At 42.5% G+C, this 27,670-nt stretch overlaps 1 protein-coding gene across 2 annotated transcripts in view; it reads left to right on the plus strand.

The window, feature by feature from the left end:
• Window positions 1–9,957, plus strand: part of LOC120996008 (transmembrane protein 198) — a 35,087-nt gene extending 25,130 nt beyond the window's left edge. The window contains exons 3-5 of one of the 2 annotated variants that reach the window (XM_040425603.1): window positions 1,446–2,021; window positions 7,223–7,371; window positions 9,040–9,957. In XM_040425603.1, coding sequence (XP_040281537.1) covers window positions 1,446–2,021; window positions 7,223–7,371; window positions 9,040–9,189 — 875 coding nt within the window. In that variant the 3' untranslated portion in view covers window positions 9,190–9,957. The remainder of the gene's footprint in view (window positions 1–1,445; window positions 2,022–7,222; window positions 7,372–9,039) is intronic. The other variant, XM_040425604.1, reaches the window with a different exon arrangement.
• The last annotated feature ends 17,713 nt before the right edge of the window (window positions 9,958–27,670 follow it).

A 27,670-nucleotide genomic window follows, 5' to 3' on the forward strand; every position in this document is an offset into this window, starting at 1 on the left:
GAGTTTGAGTATTTAGCTGGCTGCATGAGCAGTCTTAGATATAGTACAATAGAAAGTTGTTAGTACATCTCTGTTTTTGAAGAAATATAGTTAGTATAATAAGGAGTCAGAGGAACCTGTGGTTCAAGATGTGGCCATTAGTCCTCATGGCGCCTGGTAACCCCAATGAAAAGACTTTGGTTGCAGAGCAGTGTAATCCTAGTAATCAAACGGTTAAACATGATTTAGTTATTTGGCTCAAATCTGGATTAGCACTATGTTAACAGTAGAGAAGCAGAAAAATCTTAACAGGGGTGAAGCCATGGCATTTTCTTTCTCGGGATGCACCAAATATTTTTTTAATTATTTTTTTCTTCTAAAAATGCAGTTCCATAGATAACGTACATCTTTAGGGCTCCTACACACATGAATTTGCATTTCCCCTACAGAGAAGGAGATGGAAAAACTCATGAAGAAAGCCATAAGCTTCAACATGCTGCGTTTTTAAAAAGACACCAGAGAGACAAAAGATGTCACAAATAAAAAAAAACACTACTAGGCAAAAAATGCTTGTCTGTCCTACGTTGCCTAGTTCCCTTAGACTTCAGCTGGCGCTTTTAATGTAAAAATCGCGTAAAATGGCATCAAAGGCGCAGAGAAGTGCCACACAATACCTAGGTGTGTTTTCACCCTCAAACTCTACTTTGATGCCTTTTTATATGAATTTTCAAAATTAGGGATCGTCCACTTTGCCTGTTTTTAAGAGCCATCGATTCACCAAGTTTCAGAAAAGATGCTGTGTAATTGAGGTGGAGGGGCTAAGGGTATGTACACATGCAGTTTTTTCGCCACACTTAGTGTTTTTTAGCTTCATTTTACGGTAAAAATTACAAATAAAGTTAAAAAAAAAAATATATAAGTGATGCCGAAATAACACCAAGTGTAAATGTATACCTAGAGACGGTTTTGGGGATGGCCAATTTCCACTTTAATGTGTCAAAATGCGCTAAACAAGCTGTATACTGTCCCCCAGCTGACCTGTTGGAGGTCCCCAGCTGCCCCAGTTCCAGTAAGAACATACTGGCCTATCACCCACTGTGTCCATGGGCTGCAAGATGGTGGTGACCGCTTCCTCTGGCTACTGCTGGAAATCTTGTATTCTGCAAAGTTGCTGAACAGCAAATGGACGTATCTGACGCATGGGCAGCAGTATCTCTGTGTCTTTGCTGTCTGGCGCCTGTGCAGAATACAAGACTCCCAGGAGCAGCCAGAGGAAGCGGTTGCCACCATCTTGCAGGCCATGGATGTGGGGGGTTTATTGAGTAACAGAACATTTTTCTAGTCACTGGAATAGATCCAGACAAGCTATCGTACTACTAGAAAGAGGCATATTTGTGCTACAGGCTCAGCGCTGAGTATTGCCCCGTGTGTGTACTGTAACCTAAGTTTCTGCTCTTCCTCTGCAGGTTACAGGTGCTTCAAAGCCATCATGTTTCTCTCGGGTCTGCTGGCTGGCTCAGCAGTCATTTTTTTACTATGTTACAAAGAGCGAATCCTGGAAACTCAGCTGAGCCTGGAGCTAAGTGCGGGCATCGCCTTGGGCATTGGCCTGCTCTGCGGACTGGTCACTATGCTTGTGCACAGCGTGGGCCTCTTTATGACTGGCCTGATTCTTGGACTTCTTCTGGCCATGGCTTGTCTTGTGGGCTTGGAGCAGTTCTACCATCCACCCACAGCCTGGATTCCTGTAGGAGTGATGATGGGCTCCACCATGCTCTTTGCTGTATTGACTCTCCAGTGGCAGAAGCTCTTCACTGTGATCTCCACCGCCACGTTTGGAGCTGCTATTTTGACTGTCTGCACAGACTATTTCATCGAAATGATGCTGCTGGTGCAGTATGTCTACGACCGCCTCAGCCTTGAAGTGTCTCATCCCCTCTGCTGGTTCAGTTGGGTGGTTCTTGGTGTCTGGCCAGTATTAAGCATTCTGGGAATTGTAGTCCAGTGGAAGCTGACAGCCGAAGGCTTCTCACATACAGATGGTGAGTATAGTGTGTGTTATATCAGCGCACTCAGTCACCCACAATGTTAAAGGAGACAACGGTCAAGATTTAGGCTGAGGCACAAAAATGCATGAGAAGCTACTTTAAAGGGTCAATGAGGTTTTGGCAAACGTTTGAGATGTCATAGAGACTTATAAAAAAGTTTTCATCTGTGGCCGTCTGAATGCTCCCTAGAACAAGGGGAGAGAAGTGCTCAGCAGTAAACGTTAATTTAACTCTGTTTCCACTTATTATTTAAAGGGGTTATCCCATGATTAATGTAAAAAAATTTTTTTAAAACGGACATAATCTAGTTCATGACCATCTCTTTCTAACAAATCTAGAACCAGCCCTGTACCTCACATGGATCCAGAGATCTCCCCATTCATCACTCTGCTAGATTTATATCAAGCTGACAGCTCAAGGGGGTGTGTTCTTTCTGCTGCAGCTCAGGGGGCGTGTCCATGCTCTCCCTATCACAACTCAGGAGGCAGTTGAAGGATGAAACTGAGCATGTGCGGCCATCTCAGTGAGCAGGACTATACAGATACATTTTATTGAATAACTCACTGTAGGGGTGGGCGATATAGGCGATATGCGATATAAATTTGTGCCACGATATGGATTTTGAGCATATCGCCTATATCTCCGGACCGCGATATGATTGCGCTCTCTGCGCGCACCATCTTCTCTTGAGCCGGCACACTGGGCACAGTGGAGAAGGAGAGAGTCCCTCCCTCCCCACTGTGCGCGGCTGCCGCTGACCACCAATGACAAAAGAGGAGGAGGGGAGGGACTGACAGTAAATCATTGAGTTTTCACGATCTCAGTGAGCGCGTGAAAACTCAAATCCGATGGTATATTCTAACCCCCAGGCGTTCCCATGGTGACAGGGACGCTTGCCTGGGGGTTAGAATATACAGGGCCACGCCGCTGACAGTAGAACATTTAAAAACTAATCAGTAACTTTAACTTTATTCATTGGTGATCTCTTTACTGTATACCTTACTAGGTCTTAGCTCCGATAACAGCAGGCAGTGCGGGCGGGCGGCGCTCACTCACTGACGTCACGCGCCTGCTCCTCCCACTAGGCGGCGCAGGCGTGTGACGTCAGTGAGTGAGCGCCGCCCCCCGCACTGCCTGCTGTTATCGGAGCTAAGACCTAGTAAGGTATACAGTAAAGAGATCACCAATGAATAAAGTTAAAGTTACTGATTAGTTTTTAAATGTATTCCTGTGAGCGTCGGGGAGGGGGGGGGGGGGGGGGGATCTGTGGATGGCACCGTTTAGGGGAGGGGGGGTGTCTGTGGATGGCACCGTTTAGGGGAGGGGGGGTGTCTGTGGATGGCACAGTTTGGGGGGGGGGGGGGGGATCTGGGGATGGCACCGTTTGGGGGGGGGGGGATCTGGGGATGGCACCGTTTGGGGGGGGGGGGGATCTGGGGATGGCACCGTTTGGGGGGGGGGGGGGGATCTGGGGATGGCACCGTTTGGGGGGGGGGGATCTGGGGATGGCACCGTTTGGGGGGGGGGGGGGATCTGGGGATGGCACCGTTTGGGGGGGGGGGGGGATCTGGGGATGGCACCGGGGGGGGGGGGGGGATCTGGGGATGGCACCGTTTGGGGGGGGGGGGGATCTGGGGATGGCACCGTTTGGGGGGGGGGGGATCTGGGGATGGCACCGTTTGGGGGGGGGGGATCTGGGGATGGCACCGTTTAGGGGGGGGGGGGGATCTGGGGATGGCACCGTTTAGGGGGGGGGGGGATCTGGGGATGGCACCGTTTGGGGGGGGGGGGGATCTGGGGATGGCACCGTTTGGGGGGGGGGGATCTGGGGATGGCACCGTTTGGGGGGGGGGGGGATCTGGGGATGGCACCGTTTGGGGGGGGGGGGGATCTGGGGATGGCACCGTTTGGGGGGGGGGGGGGATCTGGGGATGGCACCGTTTGGGGGGGGGGGGGATCTGGGGATGGCACCGTTTGGGGGGGGGGGATCTGGGGATCTGGGGATGGCACCGTTTGGGGGGGGGGGGGATCTGGGGATGGCACCGTTTGGGGGGGGGGGGGGATCTGGGGATGGCACCGTTTAGGGGGGGGGGGGATCTGGGGATGGCACCGTTTAGGGGGGGGGGGGATCTGGGGATGGCACCATTTAGGGGAGGGGGATCAGCTCCCTGCTGCTGTGTGCACAAAGCACAGGGCAGCAGGGAGAGTGTAAAGTCCTATTCACCCTAATAGAGCTCTGTTAGGGTGAATATGACAAGGGTTCTACGTTCTAGCCCTTAAGGAGACTAATAGTTATTAAATAAAAAGTAAAAAAAAGTTTAAACTCGCCCCCCAAATATAGAAAACAATATATCGCATATCGCACATGCTTAAAATTATATCGCAATATAGATTTTCGGCCATATCGCCCACCCCTAACTCACTGGCTATACTAAATTATTAATTACATGTAATTACAAATGTATTCAGATAAGGGTGCTGGTTTGAAAAAAAAAAATTGTGGAACAACCCTTTTAACCTGAAAAAAGAACAGATCTCAATAGGAAAAAGGGAAACGTTTTTCTGTTAAAAAATAGCACAAAGGGAGCCCTAAGGCTGAGCATGGTGGATCTCATGATAGACTAAAATATGAAAATGTAGCTATTCTGTGGGTCTAATGTCCCCGTGTATTGTAAAAAAAAAAATATATATATATTAAAATCTTTTCCTACCTAGAACCTGTCAGTAAGCTGCTGCTGATAAATGCATATTTACACTGTAATACCCTTCTCATTAGCACTTGACTTCCCAATGCAAGTCTTGGACTCTGTTCACATTTGCAACATGGCTTCTTCCATTAATAATGGGACAACACAATACCAGATCTGTTGTAGCGTGGGTATTACCAACCTTTGATGGTCCCCCATGAAGATACAGTGGGGGCAGTCATGCTCCGTCATAGCTCCTGTAATTCCATGAGCGCCTCCAACATAAATGTATACAGAGCATTTGATATTTATGAGCAGACCATTTGGATCTTACATGGGTTCTCCAGTTTCTGGATGAAACCTGACAACCCTCTAGAGCAGGGCAGGCCAACCTGTGGCTCTCCAGCTGTTGCAAAACTACAATTCCCAGCATGCCCAGACAGCCTACAGCAGGGCATGGTGGGAATTGTAGTTTTACAACTGCTGGAGAGCCGCAGGTTGCCTGCCCTGCTCTAGATCAACCAGCAATAAAGTATGGGTAACCCCCTTTAATGGGCGGAGTTGTCCTGATTAAGTCGCAGATGTAGATGCATGGATGGTCGGTGGATGCGTCTATTTTAGGACTAGGCCTGCTCCTCCCCATAAATTAGGCCGGTCTATGATCTATTCTCCCCATAGTCTGCAGGTGTACACGGACTGAAAAAACTGTACTTTGATGCCTTTTATATGAATTCTCAAAATTAGGAACGTTGCCTGTTTTAAGAGCAATCGAGTCCCAGAAAAGTTGCTGTGTAATTAAGAGGGAAGGGCTAAGGGTGTGTATACATGCATCTTTTTATTTGACCCATTTCCCGTGTTTTTATCTTAATTTTATGGTAAAAAGTTATGATGCAGACTTTTTCAAGTAATGTTTGAAAAAAAATGTTGCCGAAATATCGCCAAGATCTGAACATCAAAGTAGATCTCCATGTTTTTATCCCTGGACATATATATCTGGATTCTATAGACTGGTTACTTTGTCTTGACTATTAGTCTGTCTGGCATTGTTCCGCTTTTATATACATTTAAGTGATGATCTAACTTATATAAGCTTTATGTGCCAAAAGCAAACCTTATGGGAATATTTCATAGGGCATTGTGTAGGTCACACATTGCAGTAGGCTTCGAGTCCTAGAACCCATTTACTGGACCGCTACCATCTGTGTGACGCTCGGAGCGTCTATGGAGGTTAACAAGGGTTAGAGGTTAATGGGAAGGGTTGATAATGTTGTGGCTTCCTGCTCTAAGGTTACTGGGAGCCGAGGACCTCACAGGTTCTGTGTCTGCTACAATTCCTGCTGTGAACAAAGTGCATCTGTTACATGGAAGACATTATAAATGGGAGATCTGCTCCTTGCTTGCCAAAGCAGCGTCCATGTATATGTGGCTTCAGATCAGAGTTAGTGTGTGGTTATTGTGAAGAGCCCCATAAGTCCCATTCAGTAGAACTAAGGGGCTGTTCACATCTCGTTTTTGCTTTACGTCAAGCAGATACATTTAGACATACAGTAAAAAAAAAAGTATACAAACGTATGCAATTTTGTAGTTCTCTTTTTTAATGTATACATTTGACGCATGTGCGTACGTTTTCTGTATACGTTTTTGTGTTTTTGTTTTTTTTTTGTTTTTTTTTTGTACTAGTCTTTTTTTCTTAATCCTTTTGTTTTTTTAAAAAAAATAAAGATTTGAAGTGTATCAAAGGAATTATCTGGATAAAAACAGATGTGTTTAACAAACTTATTGCCTTACTTTTCCATCCATCTACTATACAATGCAATGGAAAAAAAAAAAAAAAAGTATGTTTCTATAGGGTGCTTTTTTTGCAGGACCAAAAAGCGTGGTATGCTACGTTAAGTCCTGGAAAAAAATAAAATAAATACAGAAAAGTGTGTACTTTTCAACTGAGTTTGCCCAGTCATAGACTATGGATATGTCAAGCCATACGTTTATTCTGTTTACAAAGATATCTGCCTGACGTACAGCAAAAATGAGATGTGAACAGCCCCTAAATCAAACCCCACTTCAATATGAATGACCTATTTTGTGTGTATTTCCTTTTATTTAGTTTAAATACTAGAATTGAGAGGGTCCACAGAGCAAAGCCTGGAATGGGCCCCCTACCACTGAACTGCCCCTAGTGAGATCAGTAGGGCATCTTTCATTAGAGAAAGGTGATGTGCCCTTTGTGACTGCATTGGTTGAACACCCCTGTGACTGACCCTGTCCTGGTGGACATCTATTCATATTCCTTTGGACAAGAATTTAAAATATTGTTTAAACCCAGATTAACACAGCCAGAGATACATTGCAAGGTCATGTACTCGCCTTGTTATCAGATACGTCGTATTGTACGCCCAGCTTGGTACTGTGTGCATGTGAATGCTAGCGGCATAATTTCTCTGCCTTCTGTCTTATGTCCTACCTTTTGAAAACGAAGTCTTTGTGTATGATTCTTACCTAATTTGACAGTGATCATAAGCAGACGCCAGAAGCGCCTCCAGCTTCTGAGAATCCGCCAGAAAGAGGCCAAAAAACGTCAGAGTGTGACTGCTCAAGAGGGGACTTATCGGAGAAAGGCCAACCCCATGAAAAGGTACACCGGAGACATCCTTGCACCGGTGAGAGTCTGTTTCTTTTCTGAGTTTTGAAGGCCATAGAGCCAACATTAAAGGCTATGTATACCTTTTTGGGGGCATTTTTTTTATGATTGCATGCTACTTAATTTGGGCTAAAAGTCCATTTTTTCGTTTGGTCATTATATTGAGATGTTCTGTCACGAAGGGTTAGTGGTTTTCTAGCTGTGTGCATCCTACTTTCACTTTGTGCCGGTCATCTAATAAGCCTCATCTCTAAATTACTAAAACGCTTATTTAAGCCACATTGTTATGAGTGAGAACTGGGCTATAGTGAGTGTTTATAAGGTCAGAGAGCAGAGATAAGAAGCCTATTAGCAGGAACAGAGAGAGAGTTCATATCCTGCTACTAGAGCATCTCAGCCCTGTACAGAGAAAAGGGATGCAAATGTTTAATAAAGACCAATCGAGTAAAATTCAATAATAATAATAAATAAAAATAAAAAACTTTCCCAAAAGCTGTACATAGCCTTTAACTTTGAAGTGCTTATTACTATTTTAAATGTCCGCCTGTTTGTTTCAGCTTTTAATGGGAGACTTATGTAGATAAGTAATTACTTATTGATGGTAACGGTTTTAATGAGTTGAAAATGAATGTAGGTAACTCACCATGTGTTGTCCGCTTTGGAGCTCTCGCCTTAGATTTTTGCCTCTAAGACTTGACATAAACATTGGTAATAACATGTGCCTTACGTACTGTGACCTGTGGAATTGAGATTAAGTCTTGTGCACAGTCTTAAAAAATCCATAGAAGCAAAGCTAGTGTTATATGAATTATTGCGTTTTATATTGTTGATTTCTTTATAGAGTGTTAATTTTTTAAAGGGGGTTTTCCAGGACTTGGCGGTATACCGGTTATGTTATCTTCTATCCTAAGGATTAGATCGGTGGGGGTCTTATCTCTAGAAACCCCCCACAGTCCATGAGAGTATTGATGACCTGTCCTCAGGATAGGTAATCAATATCTTATCGGTGAAGGTCCAACAACCAGCACTCCCACTTGGGCTAATGCTGCAGCCTCTTCCACAGCCCGTGGCGTCAGGTCTATCAGTGACATAGATTTGTGCAGCTCTATCACACTCAAGTGAATGGGACTGAGCTTCATTACCAAGCACAGCCGCTATACAGTGTACGACGCGGTGCTTGGTATGCTCTGAAGAGGCCATGGCATTTGCTTGAACACTGAGGCCCCTTTAATCATCTGATCGAGCACCCACCAGTGAGATGTTGATGTCCTATCCTGAGGTTAGTTCATCAATATTTAATTCCTGGAAAACCTTAAATATTAAATTATTCATGTACTGTATTAACTAAAGGTACAGAATTCCCAGGGGACAGATTTAAGCATGGGGAAACACGTGCTGCATCCACAGAGCGTCCTTTGCTTCTGCTGTGGCTTGAAACATAATGGACATTGTCTGGAGACGAGTGAATAGGGATGCCTTTGCTTTGTATGGGGAATATTCATCATGGCTGTCGATGAAGAGGGTATTGTGAAGACTCTTCACTCGCAACACTAGAATCTTAAGATACAATATCCTTTTAATGTTAAACTGCCGTTACCATAGCAAGTGCACGGCAGGTCACCTATAGGAGAGGGATGCAGTCTACTTCAATTATTCATTATATTTCTTTCATTGATTTCTCTTGCAGAGTTACTTGCAGAGCTTAAGAGAGCGTCAGACTGGCACTGGCACATCCATGAGCAGCCTGAACACCAATACGCAGACCATTGTGGACATGGACTATGAATGCGGCTCTACTGTGCCCCTCACTGCCACTACTCCTGTGATCCGTGTATGAGGTGTCCCTCAGCACCCTTTTGCAGTCAACCTGCATTTGACTCAAGATAGTAGGCCAAAGTGTTGTGCCTTACGTAATAGCTCTTGGTACATCTCATCCTCTCATTTGCCAGAGCCAGTACTCTCATCTCCTTGATTGTGTGGACTCCATGAATGAAGGCAACGGAGAAGTTGTGGCCCATTTTACCCAAGCCTGTTTTAATACTCTGTATGGTTGGTAGACACCTATTGGATGATAGCCTTTTACTAATTCTGCCGAATGGATGAGTGAATCCGTGTGTCTTCAAGAGGTACCAGGCCACCACATGCCTGTAAAGTACTTGTGAAGAGAATAGATCGGCACATATAAAACGAAACCACGTGATGAAGCCTTTAACGCTAGTGCTGATTTTGTGCCTTTTTTTTTTTTGCATAATATACAAGAGGCATCTCTTTAAGAAGTATAATGTCTGCCCTATTTATTGGTAAGTTCATCTTATAACCTAGTGGATCCAGAAGATGCCCATCAGTCTCACAAACGCATGGGGAAAACAGTTGGCTATGGTCACCAGTCCCCTCGATGTTACAGTACATTCTCTAATGTGCCTTAGAAAAATGAAAGCCAATTGATTGTAGCGAGTTATCTGCTTCAGATTTGCTTTGCATTTCTTTAATGTGTAGAAACACACCCTTTACACGGGTCAGTTTTGCAGGCGATTGTCTGGCAGGACAAGCGCCTGCGCGTTGAAGAAGAGCATTGCCTTTACATGCAGGAAGGAGTGATTGTCGTCCCCATACAGACTCGTTGTTTGAGGGCAGCATATGATGCACGATCTGCTGCCGACAAACGTTGATTTAGTTGGCCGCATGAATGATGCGATTATCCGTTGAACAAGCTTTTCACTCATTCATCGGGTAATCGGCGGCACCTTGACACCTCCAGGTAGTCGCTAACGAGCGTTCCTATGAACGCTTGTTAGCGGTCATCTGGCCAAGAATTGGCCCATGTATCGGGCCCTTTAGAAACACTATGTTTTTATCTTTTCTGCACAGTTTAATACAACTTGTCGCCCCCCTCTTGGTCACTTGAGGCTGGAGACTGTTGTTCTCCACAAGTCGTCTTGAATGCTCATTATGATGTCTACCCCCATGTTCACTACTTTAACTTCAATATGTCCAGTTCTGAAAAGCCTCCGAAACCTTTACAGTATATGCGCTCATCTGTGTGATATCAGCCGCTCCTGTTATAGGCTTTTAGTTTATAGTCTTTCTACATTAAGCTTTTGTGCTGTTTGTATAACGTCAGATTGACTCCTTTGGTAACCAATGTGATGTAGGTTAGTTCAGATGCTTTTATGTGAAATTTAGATGTATAACATATATTTTCGATAGGGCAAAGAAATGAAACCACTCCAATGTATTACACTGTTTTATAGCACTTTAATATATGAAGAGCTCTGTATAAAATGTATGTATGTAACATATTGAACTTACCATATGGATGCATTTTAAACAACCTGACCACTATCTGACTTGTTGCCCAGTAATTTAAGTATAGTACATTCTTAATAAAAAATTAAAAAATACACAAGCAAGGAGGCATGTGGCACGTTATTGTGATAAGGCTGTTAGTAAACTTAAAGGTGGGGAATGTATGAAGTCAGTTTTGCTGGAGTCTGTTTTGGCGTACTTTTATGTCACATTTGTTTCTTGTCCATGTCCGTTCACTTTTTTTTGCGGCCCATATGCATAGCCATTAATTTCAATAGGGTAGCAAAAAAATAAATAAATTAAATGACTCCGGGTGCATTCCGTATGTCCGCAAGTCCGTTCCACAAAAAATAGAACTTGTCCCATTCTTTTTGCAGACAAGGACAGGCATGGTTACAATGGATCTGCTAAAAAAAAAAACGGATGTAACACGGATTTCATCCGTGAGGTGTGTATTTTTTATTATACGGTCGTGTGTATGAGCCCTTAAACCTAAAATTTTTGTCTAGAAAAACTACTCCCATTTTCTTACTCCACCCTCCTCCTGGAGTGATTGCACTCTTTAATATAGCTAACCACGCCCACTTTCCCTCCCATATTTCCAAACTGGAGTGGGCGGGGTAAAAAGTGCAAAAAGTAAAAAAAAAAAAAATTTTTGGTAAGTGAGCCCAAAAAGTCACAAAAGCCCCATTTTGTGACTTTTTGAAGCCAGAATTCTGGAGTAAAGGCGTGATAAATCGGGGCCATCGAGCGATCTTAATGGAGCCGTGCAGGCAGTATATATTGATGACCTATCCTTCGTAAAATTTGGCTAAGGATAGGTCATCAACATAGACTGCCTTCACAACCGTTTGAATTCAATGTATTATAGTAAGCAAAGAAACATTAAAGCAACAAGCTCCGTACGCCTGCCCAGTGCCATATAGCCATTGTTTAATTACGTTTTAGCTAGAACATGACTACAAATGGCCCAGGTTGTCCCTTGATGTCCCCATTAGGTTACTCTAGTGCAGGGCTGGCCAACCTGCGGCTCTCCAGCTGTTGTAAAACTACAATTCCCAACATGCCATGCTGTAGGCTGATAGTTGTAGGCTGTCTGGGCATGCTGGGAGTTGTAGTTTTGCAACAGCTGGAGAGCCGCAGGTTGGCCAGCCCTGCTCTAGTGCCTGTGATGGTAAGGGGGGGGGGGGATATTGCCTTTACACTTTATCATTTTTGTACTGACTGAGATTTGTACAAGCCATGTTTTATGTCCATTTGACCGATTCATTCAGAGAGCTGAACCTGTGCAGAGCTCTCCTATTACGTGTTGTGTAGCCCAGTCCCTGTATTGACTACGATCTGTAGTGGACTATAAAATGTGCCAATCAGATCATAAAAACAATTAATCACACATTTTATATGGTACACACTTTCCGACTGACAATCTTTTGTATGTGTTCGTCCCAGACCTAGATTACCCTCTGTTCACTATGGATATGAAAGAGTTAAAGAGGTTGTGCGGTCTTTTCTTTAAATTGATGTCCTATCCTAAGGATTGACCATGAATATTAGACATGTGGAAGTCTGACTCTCGGCACCCTCACCGATCTGCTTCACGTGGCCGCAGGGCTGGTCTCAATGGTGCGTGCAGTATGGAGCAATGAAAAGGTCATAGGGCTTGCCCGAGCGCCCTGTCCCCTTCAACCAGCTGATCAGCGAGGGTGCCAAGAGTCAGAACCCCAAGCATTAAATACTAATGACCTATCCTCCGTGGATGACCCCCATCAGCATTCTAATAAGTTAATGGACACAACACCAACTCTACCTGTAATGTGTGGAATTTTTAACTCTATCATGCGCAGAGTAATCCATGGATGTGACCTAATTTGTCATCCGTGCACATGAGATGATGTGTGTGGTACTTTGTACTTCAGACCAAGCATACGTTCTACATTCTAGACCGTTTCTGATTGCTCAGATAACCACTACTTTGTTTAGGATAATATTTTCCCATTTACATTTTTTGTATTCCTGTACAGAAGATGTGTATGGTTTTTTGTAGTTTTTATGTCTGATCTACAAATCTCAGTGCAGCTCCTGTTCCTGTCCGTATTTGCGGATGAGATTAGCCCTCCCTATTAATGGAGTGAGCGCACACAGACTTGTTTTTTCGCTGACTGGAAATTGGATATGGCTGTGATTGGGGAAACTTTTCTTTAGGCTTAGTTCACACGAACGTTTTTTTTGCGAGTGTACGGGCCGTTTTTTTGTGTTCCGTATACGGAACCATTCGTTTCAATGGTTCCGCAAAAAAAACGGAATGTGTTCCGTATGCAGTCCGTTTCTGTTTTTCCGTTCCGTTGAAAGATAGAACATGTCCTATATTTGGCCGCAAATCACGTTCCATGGGTCCGCCCAAAAAAACGGAACGCATACGGAAATGCATCCATATGTCTTCCGTATCTGTTCCGTTTTTGCTGAACCATCTATTGAAAATGTTATGCCCAGCCCAATTTTTTCTATGTAATTACTGTATACTGTATATGCCATATGGAAAAACGGAAACACAACGGAACTCAAAAATGGAACAACGGATCTGTGAAAAACGGACCACAAAAAACTATAAAAGCCATACGTTCGTGTGAACTAGGCCTTAGTCCTCAATGTCCACACGTTGATCAATGAACATATATGATGCTCGTGTGATTAGACATCCAAAGACTACATTGCATTCTGGTCTGTGTAGCTATTCCTAGGCTAGCGGCTCCACATAGTATGGCTATTTTTATTAGCTCGTACAAGTGCCAGGACACTGCGCTGAGCTCATTCAGCTTGTTGGTGCAATGTCCATTTGCAAGTGTGCTCCACTCCTTCCTTTTAACATATCACAGATTTCAGCTATCATTAAAGTAGAATTCCCGCAATAAAAAAGTTATTCTCTGACCTGTTAGAAAGGTGCATGATGTGATCTGTAGTGAATGTCGTCATTTTCTTTCCAATGACTGTATTTGTGAGCTATGCCCTCCCTTCTGATCCTCAGCTGTGTCATGTGACCATCTCTCTGATCTCCATCCGACACAGGACAGGAAGTCCGTTACTTCTCTATTCATTCTTATGAGACTGACATTGAGGCTCCCATAGGAATACATGGAGAAACTGACTTCCTGTCCCCACATAAGATGCTGTGTTATTTGGAGAGTCCAATTGCTGGTCACATGATGCAGACAAGAAGCATTAAGGAGGTAGAACTCACAAATACAGCCACTGGTAAGAAAATGACATTCACCACAGATTACATCATGTAATTTTTTTGCGGGAGTTCTTCTTTAACCTTATGCTCATTAGAGCAGGGTGACTACATGTCCAGGCCAGTAGCCCTGTCAACTTAGTCGCCATATTAAAACAAATAGCAGAGAGTGGGAGGAGGGGATTTTTTTGTTCCTTGATTATTGTCTGATATATTCTTTTCCACAGTTGGCTTTTTCTTTCTTTATTTGTCCTTCCTTTGAATAAAAGTTAATAAAAAATACCGTAAGTGTTAAAAAATAAAAATAAAAAGCCAGGCTATGTGCTGGCGGCTTAATCTCAAACAACCTCTTTAAGTTTAGAAGCTGACCAGACCAATCCTTGGAACCTGTGTCCAGTTTTAAAAAAAAATTTGCATGCCTGCTGTTCCCACCCCATTCCTGGATCTTTGAGTCGCCGCCGAGCCAGAGGTGGCTTGGTCCCGTGACTATTGCACTCAATCACTTTCCTAAGCAGTCATATGTGCTCCTGTAGTGTTCTTCCGGTTGGATGCTATAGCCGTCATACTGAGCGGAGGGTTTGTGCAGCAGCTCAATACAAAGGGCACCTGCAGGAGCAGAACCTGGCTGAATAAAAGTTCATATTCACAATACTCCTGATGTTAAGAGCTTGCTTCTAAAGATGGCATATGTGGAAAGGCACATCGGCCAGGCGTAAGCATATGTCACTGGCATGCGCAATGTCTAATGTCGGGGCCATAGCAAGATGTTAAAAGAAACAATATAGACACAGGGTTCCTGATGTAATGTGTATTAGTGTAGAGCGATTCTGTATATGTAGAAGAAGCTAAACATGATACACAATGGAATAGGGAGAGGAGGGGGGTAGTAGTATTGGGTGATGCAGAGCGGTGGGATAATTGAGTCATTGTGACATAAGATCATGCAGGTAAATATGCTGTATGTAAGAAGGTAAAGTTGAAAAGAGTAAGAAGAGAAAAAAAGGATTAGTGGGTTGGCTCTCACCCTAAAAATCTGTCCATTCAATGAGTTTTTAAAGAGGTCAAAGGTTAATGTTAAAATCGCATTCCCTGTTCAGTCCCCTAGGTTCATCCAATTTGTGTATCTACAGTGACTCTTCCTTCCAAGTAAGGCTTTTTGGTCACCTCTTTGTCTAAGGCCTCTTTCACATGGGCGTTGCGGGAAAAGTTGTGATTTTTTTTTTTTTTTTTTATTTTTTTTTTCCAGCGCGAGTGCAAAACATTGTAATGTGGTTTGCACGCGCGTGAGAAAAATCGGCATGTTTGGTACCCGAACTTCTTCACAGAAGTTCGGGTTTGGGTTAGGTGTTCTGTAGATTGTATTATTTTCCCTTATAACATGGTTATAAGGGAAAATAATAGCATTCTGAATACAGAATGCATAGTACAATAGCACTGGAGGGGTTAAAAAATAAATAAAAATAATTTAACTCCCCTTAATCCACTTGATCGCGCAGCCTGGCTTCTCTTCTGTCGTCTTTGCTGTGTGCAGGAAAAGGACCTGTGGTGACGTCACTCCGGTCATCACATGGTCCGTCACATGATCTTTTACCATGGTGATGGATCATGTGATGACCGGAGTGACGTCACCACAGGTCCTTTTCCTGCACACAGCAAATAAGACAGAAGAGAAGCCGGGCTGCGCGATCAAGTGGATTAAGGTGAGTTAAAATTTTTTTTTTTTTTTTTTTTTTTTTTAACCCCTCCAGCGCTATTGTACTATGCATTCTGTATTCAGAATCCTATTTTTTTTCCTTATAACTATGTTATAAGGGAAAATAATAATGATCGGGTCTCCATCCCGATCGTCTCCTAGAAACAGTGCGTGAAAATCGCACTGCATCCGCACTTGCTTGCGATTTTCACGCAGCCCCATTCACTTCTATGGGGCCTGCGTTGCGTGGAAAATGCACAATATAGAGCATGCTGCGATTTTCACGCAACGCACAAGTGATGCGTGAAAATCACCGCTCGTGTGCACAGCCCCATAGAAATGAATGGGTCAGGATTCAGTGCGGGTGCAATGTGTTCACATCACGCATTGCACCCGCGTGAAATACTCGCCCGTGTGAAAGGGGCCTAAGAGGTAGAAAGAAAATGATCCAATACTTGAAATTTCAATTGAGATACTGTGTTGGGACTAGTCAAAATAGGCTGGAATGGGTAATGACAAATTGCGACATTGAGTTGAGGATTTATATAATTACAATTACACTTAGGATATAGAGGAGGATAATGAAAAAAGATTGTGTGTGTATGTGTGTGTATATGTGTGTGTGTATATATATATATATATATATATATATATATATATAATTAGAAAATCCAAGGCAGCACACAATAATCCGTGAAAAATAGGGTGTTTATTCCCCCATGTGAAGGCAGCAACATTTCAGCTCTCTCTATGGAGCCTTTGTCAAGATATATATAGAGATATAGATATATATATATATATATATGAGAGAGATTATATATAGATAGAGAGAGATGGGGATATTCTCTCTCTATTTTTTATTTTTTTTTTTCCATCAGACCTTGGACTCCCAAGCTTCCGGCCTAGTGCTGCACTGTGACCTGACATCCCACAGCTTTAGGTCATAGTGCACTATACCCTGATGCAGAGAATGGTGAGTACAGCCAGTGTCACCTGCATACTAATGACCACTTCCATAATAAAGTGGACATTAGCATTCACTGTAAGGTGCACTGACCTTTCCCTTGCTTGTAGGGGGAAAAAGTGTGTCTTATAGTCCGAAAAATACGGTAGGTTGTGAAAGCCACACGGACGTTTCAGCATTTATACAACAAATGTGGAGTTTAAGAAAAAAAAAACTAATAAACCTCAACTAGGGATGAGTGAATCGACTTCGGATAAACATCCGAATTCGATTCGCATAGAACTTATTTTCAATACTGTACTGTGCCTTGGAACCGAACCAGAGTTCAGGAAATGTTTTTTTTTTACAGTAGAAATCAATTTATGATAACGGCTCATCTGAGCCAATACATTCTCTGTACAGTATTGAAACTGAGTTTTATGTGAATCGATTTTGGATGTTTTCATACTCATCCCTAGCCTCAACCATTATACAGGTGTAGAATTTGGTCACCTTCAAACACACCTGAGCACTGTGCGCACCCTAAACAGCAAATATGCCATTCTTAGGACATTGTTGTAATGGTCAGGCTGCCAATATCTACCCTTACAAGTTTGTCTCGTAAGTTACTAGCTCTTTTGTAACGTGTGTGGTGGATAAATAAATTCTTCTATCTGGGGGTATAATTTCTGAAGTAGGGACCAGTGTTTCCTTATGGCCTGATGTATCTTGGGAAGGACAGGGTGGTAAGTGGTCACACAGGCTAACCCTATTGGGTTTAGGGGATTTCAGATATCTACTGGTAGATATGTTAGATATCATTAGTTCTTTTTCTAACAATGAGGTAGGATAACCTTGTACAGAAAATCTCTCCTTCATATTATATAATCTATGGTCTCTAGTGGGTGAATCGGACACAACAGTTTAAACTGAGAATTTGGGAAGGAGTTTTTGGTGGCCCTGGGATGACAGCTAGAATAATGAAGAAGGCTGTTGTGATCTGTAGGCTTATCATATAGATCTGCTAAGATGGTACCATCTCGAGTCATGCAGAATCCCTGATGTTGAGGCATCAAGGTTAAACTCTGACCCTAAAAAATATGAAACTGCTCTAATACCTTTTGTGGTGTTCAATAGAAGTTTATTTGTCTAGAACATAATCTGTGTCAAGTAGGAAGGATTGAGAGCTTTTAATCCTAGTATCTTATCCAAATATATGGCCAGTGGTGAAAATATATATTCTGTGGCTGTCACTATGGGTCGTCTCCGAGGGTTCAGTTTGATAATGATGTCCCCTACAATGTTGTAAATTATCCAGTGCGATTACTACTTCCTGTGTTAAATTAGAGGACTGCCCTTTTATACTGAAGATTCATGGCATGATCTCACCATAGTTAAGTGAGGCATATGTTATAACTATGTGACTGGTGGTGGTCCTGCTGCCGTGACTCCCACTACACCTGAGACCAGGGATGTCTAGTTCCTGTTGTTGGCTGAGATATTAGCCATCCATGCCTAGCCACATTTCATTATACTATACTTAATGGGATGTTGACTTTTTTTTTTGTGTTTTACATACAGTCTGTTCCTTGCTTTTGGGATCCATTCCTTTTTTGGGGCCCAAAACTTACAACACTGAAAGAATGATCCATTTATACATCTGTGTGAATGCATGCTCAGTCTGTCTTCTGTTCCTATGGTCTGTTACCTTATCTACTGATGCCTCCAATGTCTGATCATTTCTGTATGTGCTTTCGCAACTAAAGTCCTCTATATTGTGTTTTAGTGCAGTACACTCCGTAGTCGATGCTCTTCTAGAAAACCACTAAATCTTGCATGAGTATGTATTACTAATGTATTGGAAACTCTGCAGGAACAAACAGTGATGCACAATGACTACATCTTCTTTCTGTCTTGTGTTTTAATTATTTTTCAATTTTGTTCCTAGGATATGTGGATAATGGTTACCAGATGCCCAGTCTAGGATATTATCAGCTGCTATGTCTCCCCCTTGTGTTCATAACTGAATATAGCATTTTAACTGTTAGACTTGACAAATGTGTGATGCATTCAGTTTTCACTGGGAATGCAGAAATCAGGCCAAAGTCTTGTATCTTACACTTCAGAGCCAGATCTAAAAAGTATGCTGTGGTTTTGTCTAAAGGATATATTAACCTTCTCGACACTTTTTTTATTTAATTTTTTTTTTTTTTTTTTTAGCCAAAATCGCGATTGGATTCAAAAGTGCAAAGTATTTTCTATATTTTTCCTATTTGATCCGCTTCTGGCTTTGGCTATAAAAAAGACTGCATAATTGATTTCAGGCTTGTATCCATCTTGAATGACAGGGTGTATTATAGCCCAGAGCTGCATTCGTAATGCTGCTGTTTGTTATTGCAAACAGTTGACAAGCTTGTCCACAGACCTAATCCGAAAAGTTGTGCGAAGATCCTATAGCTGTTGCGCAGTTTTTCATACAAGAGACTACTCGGATTCAGTACAAGTAACATAATTACTTTGTGATGTATAGCAATTTCATATGGAAAATGGTGTTGAAAGATCAACATGTTCATTTTTCTGTATTTGTGTGTAATTCCTATAATCCCGTGCCTGCGCCACACATTACAGGAGTGGGATTACAGGGCCAGGCCAGAGGACGCTAATGATGCTAGCCATGTCAAAGGGCCAGACAAACGTGCGTAAGGGCTCATGCACACAACCATATGCAGTCTGGGAGACACAGCCTGTGTGTCTGCCACATCCCATGGACTGATGAAGGCGCATCTGACTGGAACTCCCTCCAATCAACTATTTATTATGCACACACAACCATATTTTTTTAATCCATGTGCAAGAAGCCTAAGGCCTTATTCACGTTTCTGCTTTTCACAGACTTGTTCTATCTGCATTTTTCCACAGAAGTCAAATGGACAAGAAAATGTGAAGGAGGCCTTAGACTACCTTATTAAAATACATTTACAAATAAAGGAGTTTTTTTTTTCCACACTTGCAGTTTTCCGTTGACTTCATTGGCCATTGATAGGTTTAATTCTACAAATAAATCAATTTAGATTATTTTAGATCTAGAAAGACACTGTGATGACAGTGTGGCCAAGTGCAGAAATAACGCTATCCTTGTCCCTGCACTTTTAAGGCTAGTTTCACATGGCCATTGCGGGAAAAGATGCAGGTTTTCCACGCGAGTGCAAAGGGTTTAAATGCGTTTTGCACGCGTGTGAGAAAAATCGGCATGTTTGGTACCCAGACCCGAACCCGGACTTATTCACAGAAGTTCGGGTTTGGGTTCGCTGTTGTGTAGATTTTATTATTTTCCCTTATAACATGGTTATAAGGAAAAATAATGGCATTCTTAATACAGAATGCTTAGTAAAATGTCCATTGAGGGGTTAAAAAAAATCTAATTTAACTCGCCCCATCCACTTGATCGCGTAGCGGATCTCTTCTACTTTCTTCAGGACCTGGCTAAAAGACCTTTTGATGACGTCACTGCGCTCATCACATGGTCCATCACCATGGTGACAGACCATGTGATGAGCGCAGTGACGTCACCACAGGTTCTTTTCATCAAAAAAGAAAGAAGAAATGCCAGGCTGAGCGTTCAAGTGGATTAAGGTGAATTTATTAATAATTTTTTTTAACCCCTCCATCACTATTTTACTAAGCATTCTGTATTAAGAATGCTATTATTTTCCCTTATAACTATGTTATAAGGGAAAATAATAAAGATCGGGTCCCCCATCCCGATCGTCTCCTAGCAACTGTGCGTGAAAATCGCATTGCATCTGCACTTGCTTGCGGATGCTTGCGATTTTCACGCAGCCCCATTCACTTCTATGGGGCCTGCGTTGCGTGAAAAACGCACAATATAGAGCTTGCTGCGATTTTCATGCAACGCACCAGTGATGCGTGAAAATCACCGCTCGTGTGCACAGCCCCATTGAAGTGAATGAGTCGGGATTCAGTGCGGGTGCAATGCGTTCCCCTCATGCATTGCACCCGTACGGAATTCTCGCCCGTGTGAAAGGGGCTTAAGAGTTTTATGAGCCGGACATGTTTAGAGGCTTCTATTGATCAGATTACCCTGCAGTGACCTTAGCTTACTATAATTTTCTCAGCGCTTTTAAACCTGAGCATGAAGAATATGATTTTATTGTTGCAAATGTTTCATGTTCCATTAAGATGCCTTCTGATATTTATGGGAAAGCACAAGGTCAAGGCGTGTGAGGATGTTGGAGAACATTACACTCCTTTTTACACTTGTAAAATGTATTGTGTATCTCACAGTAGACTCAATTGCCTTCCAATAGTTATTTCTTCTTCAATTTGTATAGCCGTGATTATGAGGATTGCAGAGCTGAGTATAGAAGTGGGGGTATTTATTTAGCCGGTGTAAAGGGAGCCTGTCAGGATATTTATACTGCCCTCTGGGGGATGTACGCAGTGGTGTCAGTAATTGAAGCCCTTTGTGTTTTCTGCAATCAGCTTGTGTATTCTGGCTAGATCCACCGTCCAGTAGTTGCAGCACGCTGTCAGTGCTGTGAACAAGGAGTCTGATGTACTCATGAAATGCAGGCTCACCCTGCCCTCCCTCCACTTATTAGTTACTTTCGCCCCAATACACACTACTGCCCTAATGCAATCAATGTAAGGCACCAGTGCACATGCTGCACATCACCCATCCCTCACAATGTGAAGTAATTGATGAATATCTTGAGAAAGGTCTTCCATATACTGTATGACCCAAAAATCACAAAAGATACCCACCCTACATCACCAAAATCTACTGAGAAGCCATCTATATCATCTACTCTACTGTCTGTATGAATGCACAGACCCTGCTGACATAGGGCGTCTTTTTTCTTCGCAATGGCCCCCGACCTCTAGACGGGTAGAGCCGGGTCCCTCAGAACACCTACGAGCCACTACTGTTGCACAAAATGTCTTCTGCCTCATTTTACAAAGATATTTGAGAAGTCAGTGTGAATTAACCATTCCTCAGTACAGTCAACTTCTTCTCAACCTGAGACTACCATTCACCATCCAATGAACAAAATGGACAATCTGGAATACAGAAGCACCTGAAGTGATCTTAGTTTAGTGGGGATCCTTAGGACCATCAAGGAGGATGATCTCATTAGCCCAAGATCTAACTCTGACCCTTGGACTGACTTTCCCCTAAAAAAAAAAACACTTATGGACAGAGCCAATTGCCTGGGTGGAAACCTTGAAGTAAATGGTGCTAGATATGCCCAAGCCAATGAAATAGTCGTGACATCTTCACCTCTGATTGACAGCCGCGCACTTGAGCGTCTGACGCGCACTCACACTCGGCCGGCTTTGCTGAACAGCCGAAAGCTATCGGCTGTCAATCAAAAGTGAAGGGGCAGGGAAAGGGGGCGTGGTTATCCTGACTGAAGCGAGGAGGTCGCTGCCCCCTTGACTTCAAACTCTGCTGTTACATAGCGCGTGCAGGGGATTAAAGTTTGTTTTTCAAGATTTTGGTGCATCTGGCCGGAGGAAGAAAAGGATCTTTAGGAACATACTGCTGGCTACTTTAAGGTAATGCTGGTGGTTTGGGAGGCGTTTTTTAGGTGACAGGTTCCCTTTAAGACCCTCCACCATTTTTGTAGCCCATCTCTGCACCCGTTCCATTTTAGCGATGTCTTTTTGTAGGTGGGGTCTCCAGAACTGGACACAGTATTCCAGATGTGGTCTCGCTAGCGCTCTATACAGTGCGATCACAATCTCTCTTACTGGTTATACCTCTAGATATAGAGCAAAGCATCCTACTTGCTTTTTATCAGAACTAAATCCTTCTCTACTGAAGTCCTTGCTAACACAGAGCTGCCCATACGATACTCCAGGGGTCAGCAACCTTTAGCACTCCAGCTGTTGTGAAACTACAACTCCCAGCAATGCTCCTTTCACTTCTGTGGGAGTTCAGAGAACAGCCTAGTAAGTGTGTATGATGGGAGATGTAGTTTCACAACACCTGAAGTGCCAGAGGTTGCGGTTCCCTGCGATACTCATACTGATTGTTCCTTTTCCTCAAGTGCGTTATTTTACATTTGGAAACCTTGAACTGCAGTTTCCATTGTTTGGACCATTTATCTAGTGAATCTAAATCTTTTCCCAGGAATATCAACCCTATTACACACTTTTGTGTCATTAGAAAACAGGCAAACTTTACCTACCAAACCTCCCATGTCACCTACAAAAATATTAAAAAGAATAGGACCCAGGGAGGATCCTTGAGGTACACCACTTGTCATATCTATCCAACAGCCAACTACAGATCCACTGAACTGTCCAGGGATTTAGTCCAATCTTCAGTAATTTATCAATCAGCTCATTATGTAGAACTGTATCAAAGGCTTTGCTAAATCCAGAAAGGCACTATCCACTGCACCTTCTTCGTCCAACACTTTTGTGATATATAGTCAAAGAAATCAATAAGACTAGTTTGACATGATCGGCCCTCAGTAAAGCCATGCTGTTTTGGGTCCAATAAGATGTTGATTTTTAGATGGTCAATTAACCTCTTTTTTAGTAGGGTTTCCATTATTTTTACTACTACAGATGTCTCTAGTTTCCAGCTTCCTCTCTGCTGCCATTCTTGTGGATGGGTACAACACTGGCTATTCTCCAATCTTCAGGAACATCACCTGTTAATAGAGACTGAATTTGTTTGCTGGGCCAAGACCCCCATCATTATCATGACTCGCATAGGATCACATCTCCTTTATGTTTGATCCTGCGCAGTCTGTGCTCGTGTGGCCAGCAGCTTCATCCACTGAACTGTACATAATTCTGGTGCATGGCTGTTCAGTGGATGAAGCCGTGGCCACAGAAGGGCGCAGACATAAGCAAGATGTATGCCCTTGCGAGGCATGATGACATTGAAAAGGGTAGGAGGTGAACGAAAAGGGGAGGAGTGGGGCTCCGTTCTAATTGCCGCAGCTGGTCTCCTTTGTTGATAAGTATAGCTTCTCTCTTTTATCCTTATTTGCGTATTTATAAAAAAACTTTTTTTCAAGGCCAAAAGGAGAGGGATCAGAATTTAAAGGTATATTTGGATGTGATATTAAGAGAGCTATTGTGCAATGCAAACAGTTAAAAATGGGCCATGGTGGTGACGGACTCCCTTTAACGCCACAAAACCACCGCTATCATCCCCTTATTCTTTTATTCATTCTGTCATGACTAGCTTGATCTGCCCAGTAAAATGTAACAGCGTTCTCACACATTGAAAGAAAATTGAACCAGATGTAGCCTTCCTACAGGAAACCTACCAGAACTACAGTTCTCTCCCCACATCTGGACACGTCATCAGCATCACCACATGATAGGAAGCACAACTACTACATAAAATAACTAAACACTTTAACTTTTCTAAACCTTGGAGTGGTTCATGTCGCAGATAATGATAGTCCTCAAGAGTGTCCAGCTCCTAACCCCCGTGTTCATTTTATCAGACATATTTCCTCAGTCCCTTTTTTGTGAATGTCCCTGAAAATAGTGCATAGGGGATACATATCTCCAAACTGTAGCTTTTTAACTGTTAACATAGTAGGTTCTGTCTGCTTTGGGTATGGGGAGAGTAGCTGGACTTCTACCATTTTCAATCAGTATTCTCTCATATCCAGACAGTTTGAACACAAATTCATTCATTACTTTGTACACATATCCACCACAACATAGAACTCTTTCCAGTATGGGCTCTTTTTGGGTATATATCTGTGAGCTGTGCTATCCCACTGCCACACAAAGTACTAGTTTATCCGTGGCAACCCCCAGTATATTACATCTGATTAGCACCTATTAAACTCATCCTCCACGTACAGTATTCTTTAAAAAAAAAAAAAGTTTATCTTTCTACTTACTGTAGAATGGATTTAGTAGATGCATCCTAGCAAAAAGAAACACAAGTTAAAAAAATGTTTGAAACTGGCATGGCTATCACTATGACACATGAGAAATAACCCTTTCTGACCATTATATTACTTGTATCCTGCATTTATCACTACTTTTACCCTTTGTAGGCTATATATCTAATTGTCTGTTGGGCTCCTTTACTTATCACCAACTATACTTATCACCAACTTCAGGATGGGTAGAGACTAGCTTCTATGATGTTTCCCATACACAGCACATATACATAAGAGACAACCTTGCTTACTTTCTCCTCTTCCTCCTTCTCTGCCACTTTTTTGTCCAATTTTTGTTTTCTTCCTCATCTTCTTTTTCCTCCTTTCCCACTTACTGCTCTTCTTATTCTATTTCTTTCTTTCTTTGTCTTCCTCCTTTTCTTTTTTTTCATCTTACTCCTTTTCCTCTCACTCTTCTACTTCCCTTTCCAACTTTTCCTCCTATTCTACTTCCTTCTTTTATTTCTTCCTTTTCATTCCCTTCCTCTTGTTTTTCTTCCTCTTCCTATACTTTCTACTCTTCAACCTTCTCCTTTTCATCCTTCCTTCTTTCTTCCACTCCCTTTTTCATTTCCACCTATTTCTCTTTTCCTGCCAATCCATTTTCTCTTCTTTCACCGTTTCTTTTTCTTTTCTTCATCCACTTCTTCCTCTCACCTTTCCTCTACACTCACTACACTCTATTTTCTTCCTCTACCTTCTCTTCTTTATCTGTCTCCTCCTTGTTCTCTTAAACTGAAACTTTCTTTTGTCTTCTTCCTTTTCCATTTCACACTCTTCTCTCCTTTCTCCACCATCTCTTCCACTTCCCGTTCTTCCTCTTCATCCACTTTCTGTTCTACCTCCAACTTTTCTTCCTCAACTTCCTTCCTTTCTCACTACACTCCCTTCTTTCTATTTCCTTCTCTTCTTCTTCTACTACTTTCTTTTTAACGCTTTTTCAATCACTTCCACTTTCTCTACATTCTTCCCTCAACTGCCTCTTCTACCATTTTCTTCTCAGGGAGGGATATTTGTGCTGCCTTTGGACTCAAGGAAAGATACATTTCGGTAAGCTAATTTAGACTTTCCTTATCGTCCTACAGGCAGCACAACACACAGGGATCTGAAAAGCAGTATTAAACAAGGGGGGGGGGGGGGGACAGACGAAATTTCACCCTTAATAATCACTTGTCTGTCAAAGGCTAAATCGCAAGCACCAGATACATCCAACTTATTGTTTTGTAAAGATGCATGGAGAAGACCATGTAAAGGCTCTGCATAATTGTTTTTTTTATTTTTTTATTTCTCTTTCCTCTGCCCAAGCGACTAAGTGGACTGAGTTGAGTGTGATCTAAGGGTACTTTCACACTTGTTTTGTGAAGATCCAGGGATGTAGCTGTGTTCAGAATTAAGCAATCACATTCAAAATCATGTTAAATAGGAGTCAGCATACACCTGCCATCATTTAAAGTGCCTCTGATTAACTCCAAATAAAGTTCAGCTGCTCTAGTTGGTCTTTCCTGAAATTTTCTTAGTCTCATCCCACAGCAAAAGCCATGGTCCACAGAGAGCTTCCATAGCATCAGAGGGATCTAATTGTTAAAAAGTATCAGTCAGGAGAAGGGTACAAAAGAATTTCCATGGCATTAGATATACCATGGAACACAGTGAAGACAGTCATCATCAAGTGGAGAAAATATGGCACAACAGTGACATTACCAAGAACTGGACGTCCCTCCAAAATTTATGATAAAACAAAAAGAAAACTGGTCTGGGAGGCTACCAAGAGGCCTACAGCAACATTAAAGGAGCTGCAGGAATATCTGGCAAGTACTGGCTGCGTGGTACATGTGACAACAATCTCCCGTATTCTTCATATGTCTGGGCAATGGGGTAGAGTGGCAAGACGAAAGCCTTTTCTTCCGAAGAAAAACATCCAAGCCAGGCTACAACATCTGAAGTCTCCCAAAAGCATGTGGGAAAAGGTGTTATGGTCTGATGAAACCAAGGTTGAACTTTTTGGCCATAATTCCAAAAGATATGTTTGGCGCAAAATCAACACTGCACATCACCAAAAGAACACCATACCCACAGTGAAGCATGGTGGCAGCATCATGCTTTGGGGCTGTTTTTCTTCCGCTGGAACTGGGGCCTTAGTTAAGCTAGAGGGAAATGAACAGTTCCAAATACCAGTCAATATTGGCACAAAACCTTCAGGCTTCTGCTAGAAAGCTGATCATGAAGAGGAACTTCATCTTTCAGCACGACAACGATCCAAAGCATACATCCAAATCAACAAAGGAATGGCTTCACCAGAAGAAGATTAAAGTTTTGGAATGGCCCAGCCAGAGCCCAGACCTGAATCCGATTGAAAACCTGTGAGGTGATTTGAAGAGGGCTGTGCACAGGAGATGCCCTCACAATCTGACAGAAAAGTGGACAAATCTTGCCAAGTCAAAATGTGCTATGCTGATAGACTCATATAAGTGTGCACACTTATGCAACCATATTATTTTATTTTAAAAAAAATTCTTCCCTCTACCTAAAAGATTTCAGTTTGTTTTTCATTTGAGTTGAGATCTTTGTCTCATTTTTTTACAGCACAGAAACCTGACATTTTTAACAGGGGTGTGTAGACTTTTTATATCTACTGTATATGAGATCTTGGCTATACAATTGTCCTGCTGGTGAATGTTACATCGTGAAATTGTTCCGAGAAGGTATTTATTTAAACACATCAGATCTAACCTCCATCTTACCTGTGGCATTGACACTACATACACTCTTGAAAAGACCACAGAAATTTCCTGGAAAAGAGGTCAAGATTTTCCTGTGAAGTCCTGAAATAACCACCATATGAGGATTTGTGAAGGGTTGACCATTTTGGCTTGGGGGCAACTTCTTTAACCTGAGGGAGTGACCTGGGTACAAGATTCTATCCAGGAGTCTGACGTAATCCTTGCCCAATTTGAGAAAAGGTTCTGTAATCCCACCGGAAGCCTGGTGTCCTAAATTTGATGTTTCCCTGTTCAAAATTTCTACTTTCTAGTGCTTGGAGAGCCTGAACACTTAGAACTTACTTTTCTCTATCTGTTCCTTCTGAGCTCCTCTTAGGTGATCTTTCGAATGAAAATGACAAGAATGAAACTAGACCTAGAGGTATATTGTGGAAAGGAGACCCCTCTGTAACAACGATTGATTCTAACAGAATGTCCC

This window comes from Bufo bufo, chromosome 3, assembly GCF_905171765.1.
Source record: "Bufo bufo chromosome 3, aBufBuf1.1, whole genome shotgun sequence".
Taxonomy (NCBI): domain Eukaryota; kingdom Metazoa; phylum Chordata; class Amphibia; order Anura; family Bufonidae; genus Bufo; species Bufo bufo.